Here is a 21,528-nt window from a genome sequence, read left to right as displayed (position 1 = left end):
ATTGTAAGATTGTAAAAGTTCGCAAGTCATCTTTTTGTGACATTAGATTGATGGACGAAATAAGAATGTAATGGGCGCCCACTCCTGTAATTTTATTCTTATTTTTTAACTAGGCTTATCATAATTTCGTACAAAGCTCAAAGAAAGCCCAAGCCCAAAACTTGCTGAACATTATTTTTTAATTATTTATTTATTTAGAATGGAAGAAGCTCACTGCCCATTTTCATTTATACTTATATGTTCTTTTGTTTTGTTAAATTAGGCATGGGTTCAAGAGCAAAATTACATATCACAATAACAGAACAAAAATATTTAGCCTACACAATATCAAAATCGAGATGATGTAAAATGTTTAATAGTTGGAAACTCCTAAAATTTAAAATTTATTTAAAATAACAAGGGTTTAATTTGAAAAATATTAATTTTGTATGAATATTATTTATAAATAATTAATTATTTTATATTTTAACTAATTTTAAAAAATTATATATTTAAATATAAAACTAATTAAAAAAGTATAAGTAACTATTCATAAATGATATTTTTAAAATTTATTTATTTATTTAAATAAATAATAACCTTTTTTAATTTATAAATATAAATTGTTTTAGTGTAAAATAGTATAAAATTGTAAAATCGAAATTATTTGTAAACTCATAAAATCGTAAAATATTATTATCATAAATTTAAAATCGTAAAAGTTTATTTAAAACTATATTCGTTAACCTTTGGAATCATAAAATTTTAACAATTTTGATTATTACATGCTTACGTTACATTTTGTTTATTATAAGTTGCGCAATTGAAGTGACTGACCGACTTAAATCCTTGACTTAAGTTTATGATAGCTGAAATTGATAATTAAGTTAATTAATTACAAATTTTTAAAATAGAGAGTTTATTTAAAATTATATTTTATACGTGAAAAAATATTTATAAAAAATATATTTAAGTATAAAATTAATTATAAAATAATAAAAATAAAATAATATTTAAATATATTATATTTACAAAATTAATTATATTAATTAATTAATTTAAATAAATAATAACTTTTTTTCAATTTATAAATATAAATTCACTCTTTTTTATATAAATATTTATAAACTCGTCGTTAAATATTATCATCTTAAATTTAAATTAAAAGGATTTAACTACTTTAAGATTTACTTAAATCAAATTAGTTAGTCTTAGTTGGGTGAACTCTATCTCTATTGCATTCTGCAAATTTCAAGTCTCTTGAACCTCTAAAAAGTCTTTCTACTTAGCAGAAGTTGTTATCAATGACTTTAGCGGGACAATTATAAAATCAAGCAAAAAACTTCCAAAGTTTTTACTTTAGTTTAATCGTAGAATTTTAAAAATTAACTCAAGATTTTAACATAAAATGTGAATGAACAAAATAACAACTTTGTTTAACCATATCTCTTTCGTCGAACATGGAAATAACCGATTAAAAATCATGAAGAAAATCCGAACATTTGATGTTAGTTGATGAAATAGTAGCTAAATTGTTCATCTATCAAGGAGATAGATGTAAATGACCATCAATCAATAAAATCTGAAACACAAGATACTTATCAAGTACATAAGATTCAAAGTAATTCACACAATTACTCAAATGTTTCCTTGGAAATACACCCAAATCAAACACTTAACCTAAAGAAATAATGTAGTCCTAAAATTTATATATTTTATGAAGTTGTAGATTTGTATAGTCTTATAATATTTTTATTAGTTTTGTTCTATGGGATATTAGACTCTTATGATAGTGTAGATCTATAAAATATTGTAGGGTCATAAAATACTTGCATTAATGTGTTTTTGATGTTATATTTTGTGGTGGCTTAGATCTATAAAAAAGAGGGGAAATTTGAGGAAATGACCCCACTGATATGATAAGCCTAATTACGGATAGTGTCAGCGCATAAATTAAATAGTGCTGGTGACTTTTTTTTTTTCTGATGAAAATACCCTTATTGCGTCACGCAACCTCACACAACCTGAGGTTGCGTGATGTAATTTTTTGTTTTTTTTTTATTTTTCAAAAAATTTTAATTATGAATTTTTTAGGAAGAAAATGACTCAGTTGCGTCATGTAATCGCGTTACGCAACCCCAGTTGCGAGACAAAAAAAAATAAAATCTCGCGATTCCGTTGCGTCACGCAACCTCCGATATGGGCAAAATCGTACAAAAACAGTAAAAACCAACATTTTTTTTTTTATCTCTGCACTTTCCTGCAATTGCCCCTCTTTTAGGGTCATTTCCTCAAATTTCCCAAAAAGAGTCCCTCTTGAAAAAAGAAAATGACCTTATAGAAGTATAGGTTAAAAAATGAGTCTTGATCAAAATTTCATAGACAAAATGAAATTTGTTTACTTTTAAACACCCCTCACAGTCTCTCACACAGACACGCATACCCACAAATCTAAAAAAAAAAAGGAACAAAGAAGAACTACCATTATTATTGTTGCATATCGATTCTTGAAAATCTCAGATCCGATTCTGTTAAGGTCGTATGCGCATCTATCTTAGTCTGCTGTGCTGGAAATGCCGTGGATCTCTTCGTAGGAGCTAAGATTTATCACTTATACGTACTTCTTCCTCCAGTTGTGTAGAATTATACAGTAGAATCAACGATGTATATGGCTTACGGATGGCCACAGGTCATCCCTCTCGAATCAGGTCTGTGTCCTACTTCAGAGCGGATCATATATCTCAAGGTTATTAATCGCCTTTTGCTTGTCGTCGCTCCCTCACATTTGGAGCTATGGAGTTCTTATCAGGTATATTGGTTCTTTGACTGCCTTGTTGAATTGCATAGTGTTATAATTGTGAGAATTTGGTTATTTATGGGGACTGAATTGGGGTTTTTGAAAATATTGGTCGAACTTCAGCACAGGGTGAGGCTAGGAAAGTATAAAAGAGATCCAGATTCCATACAGAGAGAGGGGGAGAATCTGCAGGCTGTATGGAGTCATGATGCTAAGCTGATAGCTGTTATTGTAAGCATAGGCTAACCAAACTCTGCACTGTCATCAATCTTTTATTTTTTATCTTTTCAAATTGATGATCTCAATGTCCTGCTTGTTGTGATAGACTGAGTTGAATTTCTACTGGGTAGTTCATAATTTGAATACTTTTGTTTAATTGCTTGTAACAAAAATGTTGAATTGGTGGTATCTTTTATTGGAATAATATCATGGTTCATTTTTTTTTAAGGAAATAAGATTTGGTGCCTTCCCAAATTTTATTATTCCATGACTATCTGTATGAATGGGTGCAGTTTGTTTGTTGACATATTTGTGATATGTATTTGCTTAATCTTGATTTTCTGTTTGTTTTTTTATATCATGTTGCTCCAATTATGTTCAATTATTGTTGATTGTTTCAACAGGACTCTTTATTGATACTTTCAATGCTTCCTTGACCTTCGTCACCTTTAAAGTTCAATACCATTCTTTGTGTTATTACTTGTCCATTTATCTTATTTAGTATTACCATTGATCTCTTTTGGATAACTATAGAACACATTTTTTCTTTTAAAAAAGGAATATAGAATTGAGATGTTAGGGATATTAAAAATTGATACAACTATATATTACGCGATTAAATCAGAAAGCCATTCCATTTTCAATTGGAGTGTTATTTCACCTTTATGAATCCTGCAAACCATTCAGCTCATTATGCACAGTCACACTCTTTGCAATCACCCATTTCTTACCCATTTCTTACAAAACCTTTATTAAGCAAAGTGTTGATCTGTCACACAGCAATTGGGGTTCCAGTTTATACAAAACTAAGCCATTTTATTTTAACCTGTCTTTTTATTCTCCCATTATTTTTTCTACATTTTTCATTGCATGTTTATGCTCACTTCTGAACCCTTGTACTTTCTAGCTTCTTCACATCCATCATATTATTCATATTTAGTAAACAAACATGTTATTCATGTATGTCTTTCTAATAGCTCAGCACTTAAAGGACTTGTAGTTGTTTTATATAACTTTAAGCATCCATTGCATGAAACTAAGGACACGGACTTCATATTCTATTATTCAGATATCTAGTTGTTTCACCATCCTCGTCAATAATAGAACCTAGGTGTTGAAAGTTTCACACCTTGCTATATTCTTACATTTTGTTTTTATACTGTGTTCAGATTAGATTTAATTCCTTGAATATAAAGTATTATATGTTTCCTGACCTTTCTATCTCTAAACTGCTATTACAATTTATTTAAATGTTCCAACTGCAATCTAAGATTGATTTAAGAGAAGCAAGCAATTATCCAGTGTTTTTCAGTAAAAGATTATAGATAAGGAAAATGAACGCTTAATGAACCACACCTTCATTTATTTGATTACTCTCTCTGTTATAATCTAATTACGCGCTACATTCTTTTCATTGCAGACCTCTTCTTTTTATCTCCATATTTTCAAGGTTCAGTTCACAGAAAAAAGAATACATGTTGGAGGAAAACAGCCATGTGGCCTGTTTCTGGCAAATATTACCCTACTTCTCAATGATCAGGTTCCATTTGCCAACAAGGACCAATCACTGTGAGTACATTATTAGCTCTTCCGCTCCTAGAAGTATCTAGTTTCAATTTTTCCTCAAATAGCCTATCAGTGCGTTGAGGATCATGCTTAAACTGCAATCTTTTCCACTCCCCAAACAAAATAGAATCCAAAACAAACAAAAAAAGAAACAGAGGTAGAAACAAATGGGGGAAGGTTTAATTTTTTGAAAGAGGTAAACTTTTTATTAGAAAAGAAGAACGCAAGAAACGTTCAAACAATACAAAGTTGTGAAAGGAAAGAAAAAAAAAGGTGCTAGAGAGCTAAATGTCAATAAGATAAAAAAATTCTCATCCAGTTAAAATACCTTTTCATGAATAGAAGGGAACACGTGAATCATAAATTCTTTGATTCTTCCAGCACCGAAATTTTTCTCTTGAAAATTCTTCTATTCATTTCTTTCCAAATTGTCCACCACATAATGAGGGGAATAGGCTTTGAGTCATCGACAATGTTATTGCTTGCTTCTCATCTAATCCATATTTTCCCCCAAAAGTTTGCTACTGTAAGAGGCACGTCCCAGTGGAAGTTGAGGATGTTCTGCAGAAGGGCTCACAGGTCTCTGGCTAGGCCATAGTGAAGAAGAATACGATCAATAGTTTCATCACTCCTCTAGCAAAGACAACACCTACTAGCCAAATACGTCCCTTTTTTTATGTTTGACAGTCAGAACTCCCCCATGAATTGCTTTCAATGCAAAGAAAGAAATTCTAGATGAAATTTTGGTTTCCCACACCTTCTAGGGGAACCGAGTTGGCGCATAGATAATACTGGTCTTGAAATTAGGGGAGCCTGTCAAAACGAAATCATCATCAAACTCCGGTTGAATTGTGACTTGCTTAAGGGCCTCCACCAAACTAGCTAGTTGTCCTCCTAAGAGAGTGAAAGGCGACGAGCGAAGGTGATTCTACATTCAGTGAGACAAAAAGTAAGTTTATAACAGTCAACACCCTACTTTCTTCTTATTGGAGACCTCGTTAAGGTCCCGAAAAGAAACAAGTAATTTCCCCTAGGGTGCCACTCGTCATTCCAGAAATAAATTTTCACACCGTAACCCATCGAGTAGGAGAGGAGAGGAGAGGAGAGGATAGAGGGTCTTCCATGTCTTGGTAATATGCTCCCAGAGACTACTTCCCTTTTGAGATCTCCCCTAAAGAGGCATTCATCATTGTTGTGCAGCCCTACTTGGAAATGATGACATTATGCCAAAGACTGTTGCTTTCGTTTTTAACCCTCCACCACCACTTACAAAGGAGAGAAGGGTTGAAAAGAGGAGATGTCCTTGTTCTCGAGTTCACCTTCAAAGATGCTGAGTTTCGTAATGTCCCATCTGACTAGGGCTTTAAACCTATTTGCAAGTGGTTTGAAAAGTAGTGGGATGTGTAGTGGGAGTAGATTCAGACGTATGGAGAGGCTGGGGATTTGGGTTATTGGGTTGGGTTGCAGGTAGATGTTTAGGTAGGGGAAACTGAACTGGTTCTGGGTTGCATAAGGAAAGGTGAGGGAGGGCTGTGAAGGGTGGACCGAAGGGGCCTGAGGCTGTCACCGCTCATTCTCTCTCCTCTCGTCAAGCCGTTGTGCAGGTGAAGGGAAGCAGTGGGGGATGGACAGGGAAGGGGGGAGTCACACTCTTTCTCTCTCTCTCATCCTATAGGAGGAAAAGTTTCTTTCTGCATTACTAGATGCAGAACTTTCACATTCCAGCAACTAGGGGGAGGTCTTATTATGACTACTCTATTTTGTAAGGTTTTCACCCAAGTGTTAAAAAAACTTTCACACTCATCCATGTATGTATGTGGTGCCTAAGACTAAAAATATCCTTTTAGTTAAGGGACTAATACAAGACATGATTATTGGAAATCATCCACATTAGGTCAAGGAACTGATCCAATAATGCAATCATAAATCAGGGTTTACTGATCAGGGATAGATTTAATATTATAGCTGTTTTTTCACACTGTGCCTCTTATCTGAAAGGGGCAGGATGGAGAGGGGAGGATAAAGAACATCATATAACAATTGGGATACCATTACCAGCATTATATACACTATAATTGCAATGAAGATGGAAGGAAGATGACACTTTGAACTGAGAACATCAATGTCGTTCCTTGTGATATACTTTACAAGTTTATTGAATCTGTATCTTCCAACTATGCAATTTTTTTTTCTTATAACAGATCTAATTAAAAGCAAAACTCTGTTTGATATTTTATTTCTTCACGAAGTTGCATTTATATTTCATGTTGATTATTATTGTGTCTTACCCTGTAGAATTTTATTTGTGGTGCATTTGTATCTTATGTAGTTTCTGGCATTGCTTTCTCTTACCAATTCCAGGAGCAATATCATTTGTGATAGCAAACACATTCTTGTTGGGTTATCAAATGGGTCACTTTACAATATTTCATGGAAAGGGGAGGTAACAAATTTCACCGCAGCTACTACTTTCAAAAGCTTTAGGAATCAAACAGTGATTTCTCGTTTGTTTTATAGAATAAATAACTTTTGAGTATCTTTAATCAGTTCTTATCTTCCTTAGCATTTTACCGTAATATTTGACAAATTTTCTTATGGTGTTAATGCAGTTCCATGGAGATTTCCCAATAGTTTTTCAATGTAATGGAAGTAATGAAACTTCTAAGCCATCACATGCATTACAGAATGGTCTTGATTCTGAAGTGGCTCATCAACCTAGCACTCCCAATCATGATTTACCCCAATATTCTGCTATCGTTCAGCTAGAGTTTTCCCTGCCCCTGAGGCTACTCATTGTGATATACTCTGATGGACAAATGCTGCTATGTTCTGTGAGTAAAAAAGGTTTTAGGCAAGCAGAATCGCTTAAAGCTGAAAAGAGGCTGGGTTCTGGAGATTCTGTGTGTGCTTCCATTGCTCCAGAGCAACAAATGCTGGCTGTTGGCACCAGAAAAGGTGTCGTTGAGCTCTATGATCTTGCAGAATCTGCCACACTTATTCGATCAGTTTCTTTGCATGACTGGGGGTAAGCCTTTTTACTTCTCTCAGCCAACAATCTCACAAAAGGAATATAAAATATCATTGTGATTTGACCTCTATAAAGTAGGTTTGTGCTTGCATTTCTTGTTTCCATACTTCATGAGATTACTGCTGGAAAAGGGTTGTGATGTTCATTTCTTCAACACTAATGATGCTTATCTTTGTTATAGTTGCTGTTGGACATTTCCATTGAGATGAAATTTTGGGACCTTTTTGTATATTTCAATAATCCTCTATTTTGTAGATCTAAAATCTTTAGTCATTGAAAAAAAATATAACTCATAAAAAATAACCTGATGAAAAACAAAAGCTAACTCACCATTGAATCTCCACCAACTACCATTGATGGAACTAACATAAGAAAGTTAAAATAAATTGTATTGTTTAGCATATGTTGTCTTACGTGAGAGAGGCTATCTCTATATATAGGATATCATTGGGTAATTCTGTATCATAATAAAAACTTTTTAATTATGAGATATTATTCTTATCTCATTTATAATATCTAATATTCCAACATAATACAATTAACATACATAATTTTGTTGAATTGAACCGGAAGGCTTGACTATTGTTATATTATTTACTAAATATCTAATTATGTTTTAGTTCAGATGTTCAAGCTGGAATCATGATTCTTCCCCTTGTTCAAAAAAATCCCTGTACACGTGAAATTTTGTTTCTTAAACTCAGTTGATGTTTTCTCTGGTTTCCTTTTTTGCTATTGCCTTCTTATGTGACAGTCATTATTTTGGACTTGTTTGGTGCAGATATTCTGTGGAGGACACAGGAGTTGTCAGCTATATTGCATGGACACCTGATAATGCTGCATTCGCAGTTGGGTGGAAGTTAAGAGGACTTACAGTTTGGTCGGTTTCTGGATGTCGCTTGATGTCAACCATTCGTCAAATTGGTTTAAATTCTATATCGTCTCCCATGGTTAAGCCAAACCAAGATCAAAAATATGAACCCATGATTGGTGGTACCTCTTTGATGCAGTGGGATGAATATGGTTATAGGCTCTATTCTGTTGAGGAACGATCTTGTGAGCGGATAATTTCCTTTTCTTTTGGAAAATGTTGCCTGAATAGAGGCATTTCAAGCAGAACCTTTACCCGCCAAGTTATCTATGGTGAAGATCGTTTGCTCATTGTGCAGTCTGAAGATACTGATGAACTCAAGTTCATACACCTTAATCTTCCTGTCAGTGCTTTTACATTATCACAATGACTTTTTTTTGTTCTCTCTTTTTACATTTTTCACGAGACTGATCTATTACAACAGTTCATCTTGTTTTGTTCCAGGTTTCTTATATCTCGCAAAATTGGCCTGTTCTTCATGTTGCTGCCAACAGTGACGGGATGTACCTTGCTGTTGCTGGCCTTCATGGGTTGATATTGTATGACATAAGATCAAAAAGATGGCGGGTATTTGGCGATGTCACCCAAGAACAAAATATCCAATGTCAAGGCTTGTTATGGATGGGAAAAATCATTGTTGTTTGCAATCTAATCAGTTCTTCTAACACGTAAGTGTATGTTGCACTCTGACTTATTTAACCATTTAGATGGAAAATAATACTGGTTGCTGAAGATGCGCTTATTAATTCTGTTGGTATTTCTTTTGTCTGTGACTCAAAATTCCGTCTAGCTTGTGTGGTCTTAAGTATTTACTTCATCAAATCTGAAGTCCCTTTTAGTTTACCCATGCACTTCAACGTTTGAGTTCCCCTTTTGTACTTTATTCCTTTGGTGGTAAAGACTGGATAGATTTTTCCAATAAAAGATAAACTCATTTTAAGATACACGCAAAAGGTCAACAAGACAGTTAACTTGGGATGGATGGGTTAAAAATCTTCACATCCAATTGCACATTGAATAGTTCTCCAACTTGGGGTTTGCATATTGTTCCCCTTTGCGTTGATGCTTTAGTTTTCAATACACAATTTGTATTTTCAGGTATGAACTACTATTTTACCCCAGATACCATCTTGATCAAAGCTCACTTCTTTGTCGGAAACCATTACTTGCAAAACCAATGGTGATGGATGTCTATCAAGATTACTTACTTGTGACATATCGACCATTTGATGTCCATATATTCCATGTGAAATTATCAGGTGAATTGACACCTTCTAGCAGGCCAAATTTAGAGGTAAAGATCATTTTCTCTTCACCCCTCCCTCCTCCCAATTTTGCTTAAAATAAGGTATCCCCTTTCCATATTTTCTTGAAATTGACTTCAGAATAAGGATTTCTGGTTTTTCTTCATGCATTAAGTGATAAAATGACAAACAGCTTTCTACAGTACGAGAGCTATCAATCATGACCGCCAAGAGCCATCCGGCAACAATGCGTTTTATTCCAGATCAGCTGTCCAGGGAAGACGTTTCAACAAGATGTATATCTTCATCCAGTTTGCTAGTGAAAGAACCTGTGAGGTTTGCATCTTCTCACCATTGAGTTATAGTTATCACCATGGCCATTTACTAAATGTCTTCTATCAGATGTTTGATATTGAGGGCAAATGGGGAACTTTCACTCCTTGATTTGGATGATGGACGGGAGAGAGAGCTCACAGACTCTGTTGAATTATTTTGGGTGACCTGTGGTCAATCTGAGGAGAAAACAAATTTGATTGAGGATGTCTCATGGCTTGATTATGGTCACAGAGGAATGCAGGTAAGATTTGCTTGCTAATATCTGTTTTTCTGCTTCCTATTTCTTCTACTTGTGTTTGATTGATTGTTACAGGTTTGGTACCCATCTCCAGGCATTGCTTCTTTTAAGCAAGAAGACTTCTTGCAGGTATGGCTTCCATACACTTTACACATAACATCTAACCCTGTTGATTATTTTTACTGTAATTCAAAGAAGGGAAATAATAATTGAGCAATTTGTGTAGCTACTATGTGTTTGCTGTACCTTGTATTAGAATTAATTATAAACTTTGAAATTACAAGAATGAGAGAACTAGAATGTGAGAACAAAGAGAAGATAAGAGATCTTAGCTAATGGAGGAAGATAGAACCCTAAATGCTAAGGAGAATACAATGAGAAAGAGAGAGAAAATCTAACAAAAGTATTTAACTAATTCATTTCATTAACTACACATAATAACTATTTTCTATTTATACCACAATATTAATAATCGCCACTTATCCTAACTGGTAGGCTTCCCAACCGCATACTTCAACCATACCGTTAGGCTATCCAACCCTACACTTCCACCATAGGGCATTACCCCTAACCATTTCCCCTTGTATCAGTGTTCAATCATACTTTACAAAATATCTAATCATGCTCAAATTTGAGATACATAGAAACAGGAGAAGGGTACATAGAAATGCACATAGGTAGCTTGGAAGAGGCAATTGGAAGGTTATATTTGTCAATACCCGGAACTATCACTGCACATCTGACTTGAATTACTCTATTTTTTTTTCCTAATCAAGAACCAGACTTGGAAGTCTTGCTTTTGAGGGGTTTTAGTTTTTTACATGAAGAAGACTTAAAACTAGGAGCACAAATGAGTACAAAAAATACCATTTTCACAAAGTCCGACATCACATAATGTAATAATAAGTAGTATAAACCTTTCATAAGTAGGTTTTATTATTGATATAGATGGCTAAGTAACTACTGATGCCAATCATACAATAAAAGGTTGACAGGATAAAGTGAATAGTTTTTCAGCAGTTGCATGTATAAGATAGTTCTAGACTTCTAGTGAAACTAAAAGAAAATTTATTGAACCACTATGTGGTCTTTAAACTGTTTCAGTTCATTAGGCCTTTGGTCTATTACCAAAATGAATGGCCCTTCTAGATATCAAACAAATGTAATATGACTTATCAGTATGAATCAGCATCAGTTCCTATTAGACTGGTTAGTGTTGACAGATGAAATGTGTGATTTTAGTCTTTTCTATTTTCTTGTGTATTACTTCAAGGAGTTGTAAATATTTTATTTGTTGCGTCCATTATACTGAAATGGTTACACTAATATTCCCACTAGTTGGATCCGGAGTTGGAATTTGATCGTGAGGTATATCCTCTCGGTCTTCTCCCAAATGCTGGGGTCGTTGTTGGTGTTTCCCAGAGATTGTCATTTTCAGCATGCACAGAATTCCCATGTTTTGAACCTTCCCCTCAAGCTCAGACTATATTGCATTGCTTGCTTCGACATCTTCTTCAGGTAACATATTTCCCCCCTTGTTTATCTGCATATGCATTTGGGAAGACGTGTCCTTACTCCTTAGGTTTCTGAACATGTTGCCAAAATTCTTAGTAAAGCAGTAGCCACCCTAGACTAAAAATTCTATTAATTATGATCAAACTCTGGATTCCTTTTGATATGAATTCTTACACCCTTCCCATTTCGTGTTTTCCAGAGGAACAAGAGTGAGGAAGCTTTGCGTTTGGCACAACTATCGGCTGAGAAGCCTCATTTTTCCCACTGTCTAGAATGGCTTCTTTTTACAGTATTTGATGCTGAAATCTCCAGGTATCTTTGAATGAAAATATCCAGTTCTATTGTAAGTCTTAATAATTTTACAAATACACCCTTATAATCTTCCATATGATGTGTGGATATGAATTGTTTTTAACTTTAAACCTTGTCTATGATATTGACTTTTCCGTATGATTGGTAGACAAGGCTGAAAGTATTTTTTCTTTACATGGACTTCACTTAATGATTTTATCACTCTTAATTCAAGAATTGTATTTAAGAGAATTTAGAAACTGACTGTCTTCTCCTACAGGCAGAGTGCAAATAAAAACCAGGTGTCAGTGTCAAAGGATACTACCCCTTCTCTTTTGGTGAAGACGTGTGATTTAATTAGAAACTTTCCAGAGTATTTTGATGTAGTTGTCAGCGTTGCAAGAAAGACTGATGGCCGGCATTGGACAGAATTGCTTTCTGCTGCTGGAAGATCAACAGAGTAAGTCACACTGGAAGGTGGTGAAAAGGCACTTCCTTTGTCACATGTTCTTGTTGTTACATTTTTATTTGATGTCCCACAAATGGCATTAATGCAGCCCAGTAGCTTTGCATTGAGAGAATGAATATGTTTGACATGGTTACTCCAGAAACATACCTGCAAAGCACTTGATGGTACCTGTAATGCCTAAATCCACAGTACTGATACAAATTGTAGATTTTCAGCTAAAAAAATCAAATCGATACATTTTGGGTGTGTTAGAAAACCCTGACCTTGTAAAAATCCTTTAAAGTTCTTTTTCCCTAACATTATGAATTTGAGGGGTAATTGTGAGCATTGAAATTGTGTCAGCAGCCATTTAAGGTATGCGCACTTAAAAAGGAAACACAATTATGCAGTTTGTCTTCTGTGGATTCAGAAGAATTCAATCATTTGGATTGCTTATAAATATCTGAGTTCATTTATTAAATGCTCAAAAATTAATGCCAGCTATCATTGCTTCTCATGTTTTTTCCCTATATTTTCTTTGCCCTAGATTGTTTGAAGAATGCTTCCAGCGCAGATGGTATAGGACAGCTGCTTCTTATATACTCGTAAGTGTTATTATCTTGAAAGCAGATGTGCAAATGTTTGTTTCATGGTGTAATTTCTGCAGTATTTTGAATATTTCTAGTTGGATATGTATGACTAAGGAATTTCTCTGAATATATGTTCCTGAATAGGATATAAGAGAATTGATATCCTTTTATAGAGATTTTACTTATTGACCGCATAGCTTAATGCAATCTCATTGAATCAAAACCATGAAGTTGTAAACTATGGTCTTATATTGCTATATATGTTATTGTTGTCAATTCGTATTTGAGCTTACTCATTGTTTCTAGTTAATAAGAAGATACTTAGTTTTTTTCTGAAAGGTTAAAGTGTGCATTATCTGAGTTGTCATGAATGCTACTTCTAATAATACAAATAATGTTCATAGGCATGTCTTCAAGTAGTCAGCTCCTTAAATTTCTTATGCATCATTCCAGAAGTTTATCTTCCACATTCTTACACCAAAAAAAACAACATATTTGTTGTGATGTATCAGGTTATTGCGAAACTTGAAGGTTCAGCCGTGAGTCAATACTGTGCTTTACGACTGTTACAGGTAAATACTACCTACTGTATTCCCATATTGTTTTCTCTCGGTATTTGGTGCGCCTCTCTGCCATTTTATGCTCAGGGATTTCCAATTTCATGCAGGCAACACTAGATGAATCTCTGTATGAACTAGCTGGGGAACTGGTATTGTCTCTTATGGAACGTGAACATATTCTTTTGCTGATTTATAGTAACCATCATTCATTCTCCTTGCACATGATATGTCTGCTCTATCTAGGTGAGGTTTCTACTTAGGTCTGGTAGGGAATATGAACCAGTGACAGATGAGGAGAAACTATCTCCCAGATTTTTTGGGTACTTTTTTCCATCAAATAACAAGAGTCCATCATTTGAATCGAAAAGGTAATACGATATACCTGTAATCCACACCCATGATATGTGCCATATTGCTGCTTTTACAAATGCTAAGTTGATATTTTATATTTTTTGAAGCAGCCCGTCATTCAAAGAACAGAATCCACATATTACATCTGTTAAGAACATCTTAGAAAGTCATGCTAGCTACTTAATGTCAGGGAAAGAACTCTCTAAGCTTGTTGCTTTTGTTAAAGGCACACAGTTCGATCTAGTGGTAAGAGAAGCTGGATATTGTCTCGTAATGAATGACCTGCTGCTTTTCAAGAGATCTTAGTTGATAATGCAATACTTTAACAGGATTATCTTCAAAGAGAGAGGTATGGAAGTGCCCGCTTGGAGAATTTTGCATTGGGGCTTGAGTTAATTAGTGAAAAGGTAATCATGATGCATATTTTTTCTGTTCATAAATGATAACCAAAGAAACTGGAAAGAAGTTAGGGGCTATGTTATGAAATTTCATATTTGTTATAATTTTTGTGCTTGAATAAGTTGTCTAAATTTCTGGAAGAGAGAAGTTGCAGTAACTAATAAGACTATTTAATGTTTGGTGTTTTATTTTTGTGCTTATTCACTTGTTCACATCTATTTCCAGCTTCAAATGGACACATTGCAGAGTCGTCTGGATGCAGAATTCCTTTTAGCCCAAATGTGCTCGGTTAAGTTCAAAGAATGGATAGTTGTTCTGGCCACCCTCTTAAGAAGATCTGAGGTAAGAAAGATATTTTAACAACCTATATATATATATATATTCCATCTTTCCCATTTCTTGCAGACATTTAGAGTTTCGTACAATCTTTAGAAAAAGGTGTGAGGTAGCATGTGGCCGAAATACTATTTACTATGATAAAACAATAGCATGTGGGATCCCTATTATTTTTGGTGAAAATATGTTGCATACGAGCCTAGAGATTTAGGATTGTTGAAGGATGAGACATGGAATGGCTCAAAGTTCAGATTCAATACTATTTCATTCATTATAACTAACTTATTAACTTAATTAATTACCATACTACCTCTATATTACTATTAATTACCATACTACCCCTATACTATTACTAATATAGCCTACTATTACCGTTAATATTGTAAGATCTTGATTTAAACAAAATGATGAGTCATACAAACTCATTAATTGGGATTTTTTAGATGAAAAATTTTAATTTAAAATGGGAGGGGATTTACTATCAATTGTTCTTAAATGTGTTATGATTCAAAATCATAAATGGGAGATTTGAAGATGTGAACTAGAGAGAATTTGGTGTGAGAGTGTGTATACTAACTTCTATTTGATATCAAACCATATGAATTAATGCATAATTCCTATACAATTAAGGACTCGCTATGACAGTGGGGATTGTGTTACCCTGTTGCAAAACTAAAAATAAAAATGACTCATGATTAATTAAGAAAATACAAGTCTACTATCATCTATTTATCTCGTGATTAATTAAGAATATCAATTATAACCCTAACTAACTTGTGTACCTATTTATCTCCTAACTAATACTTTAGGGACTACTTTGCATATTTTTTTGCCTCAAGAAATATTTTAGCCCCTCTATTGTCCCTAACCCTAACACTCTGTATCTATCTGGTTGTTCCCCATGGAAAATGTAGACATTCACATCGAATATGGTGGTTACAAGAGTTTTCGTGTAAAATAAATTGTTACAGGACAAGTGTGTGTTTTTGACTTGGGTTGTGAAATGTTGCATAGGTTCTGTTTGACTTATTCCGACATGATATGCGATTGTGGAAAGCTTATAGCCTCACTTTGCAGGTATGGTGGGAAGGATTTGGTAAATAGATTCTTTTGTTAAGAAAATAGTAACTTACAAAGTCTGCACCCCACTTTCCTTGATTGTTTATATTCATTCATATTACAGTCGCATCCAGCATTTGCTGGATATCAAGATCTGCTGCAAGATCTGGAAGATGGGCTTGCACAAAAAGAAGAAGATTCCAAGGACCAAACAATTTAAGGAGTTGGCTGACAAAATGGGAGACTAATTCTGCAATTCAATTGTCTATAGAAATTAAAGCCGAGAATGAACATGGTTGTTCTCATTCGGAGAAGGGTTTAGAAAAGCGGCAGAAGAAGAAACACTACTAGTGAGCAATCAAATGTAACTTTGTTTTTTGAATATATGGTCTTAATGTAGTTATTTGTTGCATCTACTACCAGTAGTTCCTTCCTTCCTTCCATGAAGAGCTGAGTATAATTTGCACTGTTTTTTTCCTACATGGTGTGATTAGAAAATAAAGCATTGTGCTATTTTCTATCTATTTCAAAAAGTTGTTGATAGGACATGGTTAACATTCTAGCTTGATATATGCTGTTATTTTCTTTTCATTTTTCTTCATCAATTGTTGGTTCTTTCCTTCTTCTATGAGCGGGTTAAGTGTTATAGACTAAATGCAATGCCATTTTTACTGCATGATGGGACCATTTGAAATCATTATATCGTTATAGAGCTAAATTTGGACGCTAAAATGTTCGAAATGTTTCTTTTTTTGTTTATTTGTTTGAATGTAAGAAGTTAGCACAGTCATCCACTTTTAACTAAAACATAATTTGTAGACAAGATAGATAATGTTCTAAAACATAATTTTTTTTTTTTCGTCCAAATTCAAACTCAGATTCAGCTCAAGCAAAAGTCTGACATTGCCTGGCCTATATGAGTATGAGCTTTTAAAGCTTTGGAAAAGTCCAATATAATTTTTCAAATACTCCAAAACATTCTAAATTCAATTGTAACAACAAAAACATCTCACAGTAGTAATTTTGAAACCAATTGATTGTGTTCTGCACTTATTTATTACTTTTCAATTTCATATGTTAAAATTGAATTGTAACAACAAAAACATCTCACATATAGTAATTTTGCAACAATTGAATGAAGATATCAAAGTGATTGTATTCAATTCATAGCCTTATCAGAAGGAATGAATCATATGCATAAATTAAACAACATCGATTGAGTTTCAAACCACAACATGCTGGTTCAGGTAATTAGGATAGTACAACATAATTTATATATTTTTTTTCTTTTTGATTTTCTACATTAATTTATTCTCATTCAAATCATTGAATTTGAATGTAATATATGATCATATTCCTCAATGAACAAGAGGGTCTGGATTGAACCTTACAGACTCCTTCCAAATGAGTTCCTTGATGTTCTCCTCTGTCAAACATGGCTGCTCAAAATCGACACAGAATGGCCTCGGGCAAACAGGCTCCTCGTTTACTGAATGGAGAGATGCCAAATAAGGGTGACAGAGTGCCTCGTCAACTATATAACCAAAAATATAAAACACATTGTCAGTGCCATGTCAGCTCTACGTGGCATAATTGGCTAGCCACGTCATCAATCTCATTGATGTCGTAAATAAAGATACCAATTAGTAGTTATTGAATTCCTTATATGGTTCCACATGAGAAACCACTGCCAATATAACCTACATGTTGTTGGTTTTGAGATTTTTTGATTCTCATATTGTGGGGATTAAAAGAAAAGATTATCATAGTATTTATTCTTAAATATAAAACTGAACCGTTGATGCCATGTCAGCACTGTGTGGCATAACGTGTTTGCCATGTCAGCACTGTGTGGCATGACGTGTTTGCCATGTCAGCAATATGAATAACATATGGTCTTTTAGACAGTTATATATTAGGATCAAACATACCCGTTATGCGTCTATTAGGATCAAAGACAAGCATTTTTTCCAATAAATCGACGGCTCCTGGAGGCTTACTCGGAAACTTGGAAGAAATTTGTTGCTTTGGATATTGAGGAAGTTGTCTAACATATCTTCGAGCATTATTGCTTCGAAGAAATCCAAGACTCGCATCATCTGGAGAGCCTATAAGCTATATGAACATAACATACATTAGTAACTAAATTCATAAAGACTCAACCACATGAACATTGATAAAAAAGAATACCTCAGTTATGAGTTTGAGTTGATGAACATAATCTTTGCCAGGGAAAAGCGGTTGATTGGTCATAATTTCGCCAAATATGCAACCAACCGACCAAATATCGATGGCTGCAGTGTACTCGGAACAATTAAGGAGCAATTCAGGAGCTCGATACCAACGAGTAACAACATACTCTGTCATGAAGTCTGTTTCAGATGTTATTCTTGCCAAACCAAAGTCTCCAATCTTCAAGCTACAATTCACATTGATCAGCAAATTGCTCGGTTTTAAATCTCGATGTAAGACATGTGCTGAATGCACATATTTTAGTCCCCTTAATATTTGATAAAGGAAGTACTGCAAATCAACATTCATTTCCTTTCATGTTATTATATGTTAAATAGTAACAACAAAATGTATTATTATTAATAACTAGTCAATACTTTTCCATACCCTACAATGATCATCGCTCAAGGATTGGTTCGAATGAATAATATGTTGTAGATCGGTGTCCATCAACTCATAAACAATGTAAACATCGTTGAAGTTTTCCCTTTCTGGAGGTCGTATTATGTCTTTGATCGCAATGACCTATAAGGCAAAACTCGAAGAAAATTAATGTAACAATTAAATGTCAAAGAATTCATAAATTGTTTAAAAAGAAAAGACTCACATTGTCATGTTTCATGTGACAAAGAAGCTTTATTTCTCGGAGAGTTCTTTTGGCATCTATTTTGTTATCGAATGCGTTTCCAATCTTCTTAATTGCGACTTCTTCCCGTGTCTCAGAATTTAGTGCAGCGCTATTACGAACAAGACCGAAATAAAAACAAACAATAATTGGTTGCTTATTTTGAAAAAAAATGACATTTTTTTTATTAATCTTTGGTGTAGTGAAGATTGCAAAGACTTATGGATGAAACTGAATCAAATAAAAAGAATTACATATTGTTATATATATATACATGGTTAATTACATTAAACTAAATTACTTGTTTAATAGATTTATTATGTTTGTATTGAAAAAAAATGATACCTAATAATAGGGACGACAACGATACAATATCCGTTAATAATATTATATATAATTATGTACTCGACTTAAATATAGTTATTCATGTCTCATCCCAAATAACTCAGATACTCATTCCTAATATCATGATATTTTTCTACTCATTTTATCTTTGTCAACTTAAAAAAAGAAAACAAAAGAAGACTAAACTTAAGATTAGAGAGAATTGATGCACAAAATTAAAATGTTATAAATATTGCCTAGGATAATTTTAATAGATATGAGCTAACTTTATGTATGAATGAGATATAGGTTTCGTGGCCTGTTAGCAACCACTATTAATACCCGATTCGACCCGAACATAATTTGAATTATTCATTTTCGAACCTGTTTGAAAAATACCCGTGGATACATATTTTCGGGTATCCATATGGTAAAACAATCCTTATTAGAGCTCGTTTAATGTTGGCTTATTTATAAAAAAAATTATTAAAAGTTCTGATATAACATATTTTTTTTCATCCATTCATATTTTAATTCATCAACTAAAAATAAATATAATACTCTTATATTATTTTAATAAAATTTAAATTTTATATAATTTTTTATACCAATTAAAAACTTAAATAAACTTATATTTTTTTCTTCAAAAACATGAAATAAAAATCCTAAATAACCCAACATCAAACAATCTCTAATAAGCTAAGAGGATCTTGAAAAAGGAAATATACAGAGAAAGAATTAGTAGAGAGATTTGAATGAATGAATTACCAAATGATGCCATTGGCGCCTCTTCCTACAGGACGAATGGGAGGAACATACTTTCTAGGAACTTCGAAAAGATTTCCATGGACATTATACTGCACATAACGTCCCCCATGTGTCGGGATTCCTTTTATATTATTAGTAACTAATTCCTGATGATGATGATGAGCCGAAGCTGCAACAGAAGAAGATGAAGAACTCGACTCCATATATATATATATATATATACAAAAAAAATGGAGGAATTAGAAACCAGAATAAACTAGCTATATATGATCAAGATATTGAAGAAGATGTGTATATATGTGAAGATGAATGCATACAGGTGTGAGGATCGATCGATGAATAATTATATTAAAGAACTTTTCAAGAAGAAGAAGATGACTCCCGTGAATTTCAACTCTGCCTCATGCAAATACAACCCTTTTATCACCTTTACAGATCATGTCAAATTAATTTAATTATAGACTTCTCTTTTTCTTTTCTTTTTTTTACCAAAAATTGTAAATTTTTAAAATTAAATATAAACATATATAAGAATCAAGATATATATAAAAAACATAATAAAAATGAAAATATTCATAATCCTCTAACTTCCTAATTATACATATTTACTACTGTTGATCTTTAGTTAATGGAAAGTACTTACTTTGAAACTCAACCCAACAAACTAGATAAGGATACATGGACAAAAAGATCAAATGTTGGAAACAAAAGAGATTTTGTTTTTCTTTTGAATTTTGAAACTATTATTCCATAGTCTTCATTTATATTTGGTTTTAACTTAAAGTCTTTTTAATGGAGAAATCACTAATTTGCTATAAATATTTTTAAAAAATGCAACCAAAGATTGTCAATGTTCAAATTTCCAAACTTAATGATACATAAGCCTCATAAATCATACTTAAAGTTAAAATCAACTAGAAAAATATGAACCCATGTTGTAAACATATGAGTGAGCATGCTATGACAAATTTTGGCCCATTAGAGCAGAAATCAATTCATAATCAAATTCTTATTGTGATGGCTCCATAAGTCCTATTTAGAATTGGAATGGATAATAAAGATTTAACACAATGTTATAGATCTATGAGTCATATAGGTCATGACAAAGCTTCACATTAGTTGGAGTTTAGATGAGTTAACAATCAAATTTCGAAGAATATCTACCAAATTACGAAAATCAATTTTTGGTTTGACACATTTTCTTGTGGCCTTTAAGTTCTCGAGGTTTTGTTTATTTTTGGTTTTGGACTTATTTAATTTGTGTTGGAGCTTGTTTGTCTTGTCGTTCAAAGTGAATATTTGAGCGTGTTGAGATGTCTTCTATGCCATATTTGAAGTTTGAAAGTTCAATGAAACGGGTGATTTTGGTCTGACAAACAAGAGTTAAAAATTTGTTGTTAGGTGCTCCATTTTTTCCCATTGAGGCCGGACCTAAACCTGTGCTCGAAAGATAGTTTTTGGCGTAACAAGAAACTATGAAAGTTTTGCGTGCTAAAAAGCCAACATGAATAGAGGACAAAGATTGTGAAGAGTTGTAACAACGGGCATTGGAGACCATACGACTTTATTTGGCAGATGAAATCATGTATCATGTGATGAATTTACAATCTTCATTTGAAATATGGGAAAAGTTAGAAATTCAATTTATGTCTAGATCATTGACGACCAAGTTGCGTCTGAAGTAGAAATTATATGAGCTAAAGATGCATGAAGGTTTAGATTTGGCTCAACACGTGAGTATATTCAATTAGA

General features: G+C 33.3%; 2 protein-coding genes across 3 annotated transcripts; one reads left to right on the top strand and one right to left on the bottom strand.

The window, feature by feature from the left end:
* Positions 1-2,421: 2,421 nt before the first annotated feature.
* On the top strand, positions 2,422-16,400 carry LOC124910743 (guanine nucleotide exchange factor subunit RIC1-like). Of its 2 annotated transcripts, none has more exons than XM_047451423.1 (23): positions 2,422-2,788; positions 2,900-3,007; positions 4,416-4,564; positions 6,923-7,004; positions 7,171-7,586; positions 8,371-8,803; positions 8,905-9,128; positions 9,559-9,754; positions 9,898-10,040; positions 10,107-10,281; positions 10,354-10,407; positions 11,617-11,796; positions 11,993-12,105; positions 12,365-12,544; positions 13,080-13,137; positions 13,635-13,694; positions 13,790-13,831; positions 13,926-14,050; positions 14,141-14,279; positions 14,363-14,440; positions 14,658-14,774; positions 15,783-15,845; positions 15,952-16,400. In XM_047451423.1, the coding sequence occupies exons 1-23, from the start codon at positions 2,642-2,644 to the stop codon at positions 16,045-16,047; spliced, it is 3,378 nt and encodes a 1,125-aa protein (XP_047307379.1). In that variant the 5' UTR covers positions 2,422-2,641; the 3' UTR covers positions 16,048-16,400. The 2 variants fall into 2 exon arrangements, with proteins under 2 accessions (XP_047307379.1, XP_047307380.1); XM_047451424.1 differs by having other exon boundaries at positions 2,423-2,788; positions 14,144-14,279.
* Positions 16,401-16,963: 563 nt separating this feature from the next.
* On the bottom strand, positions 16,964-20,020 carry LOC124945072 (mitogen-activated protein kinase homolog MMK2-like). Its single transcript, XM_047485443.1, has 6 exons — positions 19,777-20,020; positions 18,667-18,796; positions 18,447-18,584; positions 18,018-18,350; positions 17,759-17,942; positions 16,964-17,361 (listed from the first exon to the last, which is right to left on the bottom strand). The coding sequence occupies exons 1-6, from the start codon at positions 19,977-19,979 to the stop codon at positions 17,186-17,188; spliced, it is 1,164 nt and encodes a 387-aa protein (XP_047341399.1). The 5' UTR covers positions 19,980-20,020; the 3' UTR covers positions 16,964-17,185.
* Between the last annotated feature and the right edge of the window lie 1,508 nt (positions 20,021-21,528).

This window comes from Impatiens glandulifera, chromosome 7, assembly GCF_907164915.1.
Source record: "Impatiens glandulifera chromosome 7, dImpGla2.1, whole genome shotgun sequence".
Classification (NCBI taxonomy): domain Eukaryota; kingdom Viridiplantae; phylum Streptophyta; class Magnoliopsida; order Ericales; family Balsaminaceae; genus Impatiens; species Impatiens glandulifera.
The sequence above is the reverse complement of the archived record's forward strand: the minus strand, read 5'-3'. Positions and strand labels throughout refer to the sequence as shown.